General features: G+C 40.2%; 1 protein-coding gene across 1 annotated transcript; it reads right to left on the bottom strand.

Annotated features, from left to right (window-relative positions):
• Positions 1-3,920: 3,920 nt before the first annotated feature.
• LOC102258027 (olfactory receptor 18) lies at positions 3,921-4,859 on the bottom strand. The gene has a single exon (XM_014542000.1). It carries the CDS (start codon positions 4,746-4,748, stop codon positions 3,921-3,923), a length of 828 nt encoding a protein of 275 aa, XP_014397486.1. The 5' UTR covers positions 4,749-4,859.
• Positions 4,860-7,719: the final 2,860 nt, after the last annotated feature.

Raw genomic sequence — 7,719 nt, 5'->3', positions numbered from 1 at the left:
AGAGGGCTGCTCCTGCATTGAGCGTCTGCCCCCTGGTGGTCAGTGTGCATCATAACCGGTTGTTCAGCCATTTGGTTGATTTGCATATAGCAAGCCTCCCTGTTCGCTTCAGTGCATGGCTGCCGGCCGCCATCTTGGCTGACAGTTAATTTGCATAAGGATATGCTGATTAGCCAATGGGAAGGGTAGTGGTAGTACGCTAATTACCATGTTTCTCTTTTATTAGTGTAGATAAGTTGCCCATAGACATCCCCAGTTCCTTGCCACATGAGCTTCTCCAGTGGGCAGCTGACAACATGGCAGCTATCTTCCATCAGAGTGAGCTTTTGTGAGAGTAAAATAAGGCTGGTAGTTTAAAGCCTGAGTCTATTTACACATTAATGTGTGAGTGACAGCCCAACATTTTTTGATATTTTATTCATTTCATGTAAGTCACAAGATCCAGACCAGAGGGAGAGGTGTATATACAAGGGCATGAATACAGAAGGCAGAGGATACTGGAAGCATCTTAGAAGCCACCCACCACAAAGGCCTCAATCTCTAATAGGAATTTGGGCTCTGAGCACAAGACGCTAGAGCTGTCTCTTTGCTTTCCAGCACAGTCTCTAGCCCTTCACATCACCATCTCCTCAAAACAAACAAGAACCAGCACAAGCAAGATCTTTCTCTGTTTTAGGTATTTCTGCAGATCCCACAATGCTGCTTCTTGCCATGCCATGGAAAGAAGTCTCCCTGGTTTCTCTTATACCTACAGAGTCCTTTCCTATTTGCCAGAAGTCACAGCCATTTCAGGATTAATTCAACACGTGTTCCTACAGGCTTCTGATTTCTGTTCCACTAATAAGGACTAATCTCTCTCCAAATATAATTTCTTTTATAATCTTTACATTTTAACTCTTGAAGTCTTTTAAAATGTGATTCTGCCTTAGATGGTGAGTGAAAGTGGGATGTATGGTAATCCTAATTTGTGACAATCCCTATCCTTGGCAGACCTCCTGGCTCAGATTTCTCTGTATGAGGAGCTCAGAGAGTGATTTCATTGATATGAAGAAAACTTAAATACTTGCCAAGTTAACTTGGATATGGAATAAAGTATGCTAATTATGCGTGTGTTCCTAAATGGTAGAGGAAAACTTTGGGGATCTCAAATGACCAAATGGCAGGAGTATAGGAAAGTGAAGAAGGAGATGTGAGTGTTGGCATATTTTAGAATGCTAGGGCAGCAGGAAAAGTGTAATAGTAAACGGAGCCAATTAGATACTCAATTCACTGTAGTGAAACTGGTAGGCTATACAGTTTAGTGGTTAAATTAAATGAGTTATTGGACAGTTTCTCAGAAAGCCCAGACTTCTACCTCCGAAAATATGTATAAAATCTTTTAAGAAAAAGTTGATATGTACAAAGATACCTGAGTATCCTATATAATAAAAGCGTAGTATGCAAATTATCCCCTTGACCTGGAGTTCGTCTGGGAGTTCGACTAGTGGGCGGGACCAGCCGGGGGAAGGTGAGGGAGATCGTGGCCAGCAGCAGGTGGCCGGAGGAAGGGAGGGAGTACCCAGCCAACAGCCAGCAGCTGCTAGGGACCCTACCAATACACGAATTTCGTGCACTGGGCCTCTAGTGTAGCATAAGACAATAGGAGGTCAAGGACAGATTGACCACGATAGAAAAGAGAAGGAATGATGGTTACAAAGTGGAATCCTAATGAGGCAGTTACCAGTGAAAGGGAAAATGTCCCCTTTGCTAAGGACATGGTCCTTTGCTATCCCTGAGTAATGAAAATGAAAATAGAGTTAAGTTCATTCATAATGACTTGGGAGACTTAACAATCTATAGGCATGATTAGAATCACACAGCCACTGGAGATATCATACCACTATTTTAAACCTCAATTGTATGCCCCTGACCCAGACATATCATTGCAATCACCTTTTAGTCCTGAGCTCACTTTAAATTCTTCCAATTGTATATCACACCATAGCTTTATTCCCCATATTATGAGTTATCGGTGAGGGTTCAGTTTAGGAGAGAGAAACCACACTAGTCATTTTTAATGGAGATAATTTAATATAGGTATGATTAAACAGTTTTTGAAAGATGTAAGGCATAAATGAAAAAATATAATAATACAGTGTCATAACTGCAGGATGTAGTGACAACACATAGGCCAAGGGGCAAGGGAAATGGTTGGAAGAACCTTTGCTCTTACTGACAATTACTGGAAGAATCTAAAGAGAAGCCAGGTGGAAAATCAGAGGCCGCACCACAGCGTAACAACTGAAAGTGTAGAAGGTAAATTTGGAGCAGAAAAACTATAGCTTAATATCAAGTACAGAGAGACAGCTGTGGAGTGTGGAGGGAGAAGAAATGTAAAAAAAATATTACCCAGAATGTGAGTGGAGGAAATCATGTTGGCTGTTACTAAGGCAAGCTCTTTCATATCTGCTCTTTTGGAGCTCTGATCACTTTAAGGTCTTCAGTATCTGACCATGAACACTAAAGAACCCAAGACATACAAGTCATTTTATAATAAAAGGTCAGATAAAATTCAGTAGTTCTCGGCCATGTCTAAATACACATTAGGCCCACCTGGGGTACTGTTAAAAAACATTATACTCTTTTCACTCTCCAATTCAGTTAAATCATAATGTATGATTATTGGACTCAGGCATGAAGATTTTTAAAGCTCATCAGATGCTTTCTAGATTGGAGATCAGTGACACACATTCTCTCACACACCTGCACTAATAGATTTGATTAAAGCCAAAGTTTTATGAAAAATAGCATGGACACAAAAAAATAACATGGACAGTGAAAATGGTTGAGAATCATATATAACATACACAATAAAAAAGAGTTGTGAATTTCTACAGGATTTGAAAATGGTTGAGAATCATATATAACATACACAATAAGAGTTGTGAATTTCTACAGGATGCCTGGGTCATAGGTAACAAATACAGAAAATTCCATATTGTAATAGGATTCAATTGTGTGGTGATTTTGACATACAAAGGATCCCAGGATACTCCCTTAATCCGATCAAGGATATGCCCAAATAAACTATTTTTAGACATGATAGATCAAGAGAAATGAAAACTATAAGCTACAAAAATTGTCTGACCAAAAAGGTATGTTTGCAAACTCCAAATGTTTGGTTTTGAGTCATTTCTAATCCCCAGACAAAATTGATAATAATAGGGAGTTCTGGAAGGTGGAACCCTGCGAGTTCCCACAGCCTCCCAGGCTCTTGTTTACACACTTCCTCTTAAATCTGTGAGTTTGATTGTTGATCCCGGTGCATGTGATTGCCCAATTGGGGTCGCTAGCGGAGCTTGTAGGGGAAGATTGTTTTTGGGGAGCCTGGAAAACAGAGCTGAGAGTGGCGACTGGTGAAACAGATCTGGGCGGAGCTGGTTCAGGTACAATAGAGAACTCCTGGTCAGAGAGGACTTAAAGCCTTGGAGGTCAATCCAGACACACTGCCACCCAGAGGCAGAGCCACGAACTGACTCTTCTGTACATACAAATACAGCAGTAAGGGGAACCAATACGGCCTGCCTTAAAATCAGGACTGTGGCTTACAACACGGTCGATGTTTCTAACTCTCTATACCTCTCCCCTCCTCTCTGTAAAAAAATCAATAAAATATATTTTTTTAAAAAGATATACTGATATCAAAAAGATTAGATGAAATGATGCTCAATATCATTAGCCATTAGGGAACACAAATTCAAAGTACAATGAGCTATCACTACATTGCTGTTAGAATGTTTATAATTAGAAACATTTATTTAAAATAATAATAATGAGAAGAAGAAGAAGAAGAAGAAGAAGAAGAAGAAGAAGAAGAAGAAGAAGAAGAAGAAGAAATAAGAAAAAAAAAAATCTACAACGGCCCATGTATTGAGACTAGGCTATATTCTGTTGAGGAATCGCTGCAAGGCCCTCTTGATGTCCCTGTTCCTCAGACTGTAGATGAAAGGGTTTAGCATAGGGGTGACCACAGCATACACCACAGAGGCCCTTGCAGCCTTCCTGGGAAAATGTGAGACAGTGGAACTGAGGTACACCCCAAGGCCTGTCCCATAAAATAAACAAACAACTGACAGGTGAGAACCACAGGTGGAGAAGGCTTTATACTTTCCACCTGACGATGAGATTCTCAGAATGGAGGAAACAATTTTATAGTAAGAGAACAAGATACCTGAGACTGGAATGCCACCAAAGATGGCCCCAATAAAATAGACTAATATTTTATTAGTAGAGGTATCATTACAGGCAAGCTTGAGGAGTTGAGGAGGGTCACAGAAGAAGTGAGGAATTTCCATGTTTGTGCAAAAGGAAAGCTGTGATATCATCAAACAGTGCAGTTGGGAGTCCAAAATGCTGATCAAAAAAGACACCAGAAGCAGCAGGCTACAGAAATGGGGGTTCATGATATCCAGGTAGTGCAGGGGATAACAGATAGCAACAAACCGATCGTAGGCCATCACAGTTAGGAGTGCACTGTCCAAACATCCAAAAAAATTTAAAGAAGACAACTGAGTCAGGCAGCCAGCATAGGAGATGACTCTGCTATGAGTTTGAATGTCCCAAATCACCTTTGGGACGGTGGTAGAAGAAAAGCCAATGTCAGCCATGGACAGGTTGGAGAGGAAGAAGTACATGGGGCTGTGCAGACGGGAGTCAGAGCCGATGGCCAGGATGATGAGCAGGTTCCCCAGCATAGTGACCAGGTACATGGACAGGAACAGGCTGAACGTTAGAGGCTGCAGTTCCGGATCATCTGAGAAGCCCAGGAGGATGAATTGCAATGTACCCGTTAGATTCTGTGGCTCCACATAGCAGAAACACCTTTTAGAAAATACATGAGAGCTGGTATAAAGGAAACAAGCACATTAGTGTGTCTATATTTTGAATTTAAGCAATTCATAGTTTTCACACTTACGGACCATGCCCCTTTAGTAATATTTCTTGCTTATGACAAACATTCTTCTTAAAAATCTTTTCATATTGCATTTTGCTCCATGAGCCTATAACTGCATGCATCACTTTGGAAAGAATGGGCTGAATAAATGAGAGGAGTAAGGTTATTTAGAGCTTTATAAATCCATAGACACACACTCGCCTATCAGTACCCTCCTATGAAGGAAAAAAAGGAATGAGAACTATTCGTCTCTCTTAACAAAATGCTCTTTATTAGTGTCCTTATTAGTTCAAGGATACGAATAAGCAGTTAAATGTATTTTATTTTCTCCAAATGCAGCGTGATTAATTCCTTTGATTTGTAGTATTCATAAGCACGCTAAAAGAACTATGTAATAAACTGTCTGAGTCCAGTTTTTGTGTGTAAAAAGGAATGATATCTCACCTTTTGTGAAAAATAATTTTATGGTTGGGTCACAACATGAGGAACTGTATTTAAAGGGCCAGAAGGTTGAGAACCACTGACCTAGAGTGTGTTATACTAAGTGAAATAAGTCATACAGAGATAGACAAATACCATATGATTTCACTAGTATATAGAATCTAAAGAGCAAAATAAACAAACAAAATAAAAACAGACTTCAGTCCAACTTAGCCACAAATCAGTTTTCAAAGCCCCATCATCAGTTTCAATTAGCCATTCAGGGAAGGGTGCTTGGAGGAAAATGATGAATGTCATTCATTTCTTTAGTCACACGACATTCCTGGAAGTGATGAAAGCCCAGGCAGAAAAACCGCCAGTGTGTGTCAGCCATATGGACTATGCTGTGTTATTATACACTAACAACTTGTAATCAATATGTAAGAGAGTGCATATATGTTTTTGTTTGTTTTAGTTGCCTACTCTGTGCCAACCACAGTGTGGGTGCTGGGCAATCAGAAATAAATGAGACTCAGTTGCTTCCCCACAGGCATGCTGCCTGGGGTGACCTGGAAAGAGAAAGGACAGACTGAGTAGGTTGGCTGGGAGGTTTTTTGCTTTATTTTAATTTTCATATTTGATTTAACCCATTATACCAAAAACATAGTTTGTGTATATTACACAATTGAGATATTTTACGATCTTTTTTTATACGTCTGCAAAATCTGGTGTTTTATATGGACAGCACATCTCAGTTTGGACTAGCCACATCTCAAGAGCTCAATAGCCATGTGAACCTAAATAGTACGGAAAGACGTTGTTCTGCACCCTGTGTCCTGTGAATAGCGTCTCACTGCTCAGATCCAAATCTGACTCCACCCTTTTTACCCAAGTACCTGGGTTCAAATTAAATAGGAATATTTTGCTCCTTTCCTCAACTCTAAAATAACACTAGTTGTCTACCCTGATCTTGAGGGCATTCTGCAGATGAAAATGGAAGCTACATACCACAGAGCTCTGAATCTGGCATGAGGAAACCCTCAGTGGAGTTTTGTGATATTATGGTTACTCTCCTCATCACTGTCATGATCATAACCATAGCATTCATGATCCTAGTGGAATGCTAAGGGAATGAAGAAGTCCGGTTCCCGCTCTTGTATGGGCAATGACTTTGGAAGGTAAGAATGGTAGTGGAGAAGAGCAGAATTCTGAATGAGAGTTCTAAAATCCCCAATGGAAAAAATAACATAAACTTCATAGGCCTCTGAGCTGTAACTTTGCTTATCAATGCCCTCCCATCTGGCTATCTCAGCTGTCCTGCTGCCTTGATAATGAGGAAACCAGTTTCTCCATAATTCCTCCTCCATCCACCATATCCTTTGCCACTCACTGGTTTGTGCTGTCTCTCCGCTGAGTCATGACCTAGGAGTTTGGATCCACTGCCCTCTCCTGCCTGGTAATGAGAAGGCTGAGGCTCTGTTCTCAGGACTGGCGTGAAGACAGACTCAGGCATGGATCTCTGGATGCAGGTCTCAATTCTGGGAGGAAGAGCCACACATATGACCCTTGACTGGGACTGGCAGCCTGTATGGCCTTGAGAGCTCAATGCACAGAGCTAATAATTAGTGAAATTGGTCCATGTTTTCCTAACCTCTGGGGACTTCCTAATATTAACAGAAGAGGAAACAGAGAATAGTGAATGTACTTAGAAGGGGCTGGAACTTTCCTCTTCTCAGGAGAAAGCGCATCTGTACACTTTGCTTCTGACTTCCAGTTTCAAGAATGTTAACATAGAATGCAGTCTTTTCACAATTTATGACTTTTTGAGTTTGACATCTGCAAAATCATTGTATTAATCATGTGAATTAGGGACAATTAGGCCTCTCTGACAAAAACCTATAACTATTTCCATTTTCTTCGTTAAGATTTCTGTCTTTAAAAGGAAAAGTCTATTTCCCTTTTTTAGGTTGTATTTTTAATAGACATAAGTATTGTATATTGAGGGTTTACTGTGTGCAAGGTGCTCTTTGCAGCACTATATATTTATGATCTCTTTTTTCAGTTCTTTTTTCTTGAACTTATTGGGGATGACCTTGATTAATACAATTATATAGGTTTTAGCTGTACTACTCTATAATATGTCACCTGTATCTTGTATTGTGCATTCAGCACCCCAAGTCAAGTAAGGGATTTTTTGGTTATTTACATGACAATCCAATTCTGATTTTTCTCGTTCATTGATGTTTTGGGTACACTAAGAAACTACTGACTGTCTCTTAAATTAAGAAGGGTACCCAACAGAGTGCAATCAAAGTGTTAGCTAGGGATGCAGCCCCCTCAAAGTTTGACTGGGGTTGACCTATTCC

This window comes from Myotis brandtii, unplaced genomic scaffold (genome assembly GCF_000412655.1).
Source record: "Myotis brandtii unplaced genomic scaffold, ASM41265v1 scaffold2876, whole genome shotgun sequence".
NCBI classification, from domain to species: Eukaryota; Metazoa; Chordata; class Mammalia; order Chiroptera; family Vespertilionidae; genus Myotis; species Myotis brandtii.
Note: the sequence above shows the minus strand (reverse complement) of the source record. Positions and strands in the feature narration are given on the sequence as shown.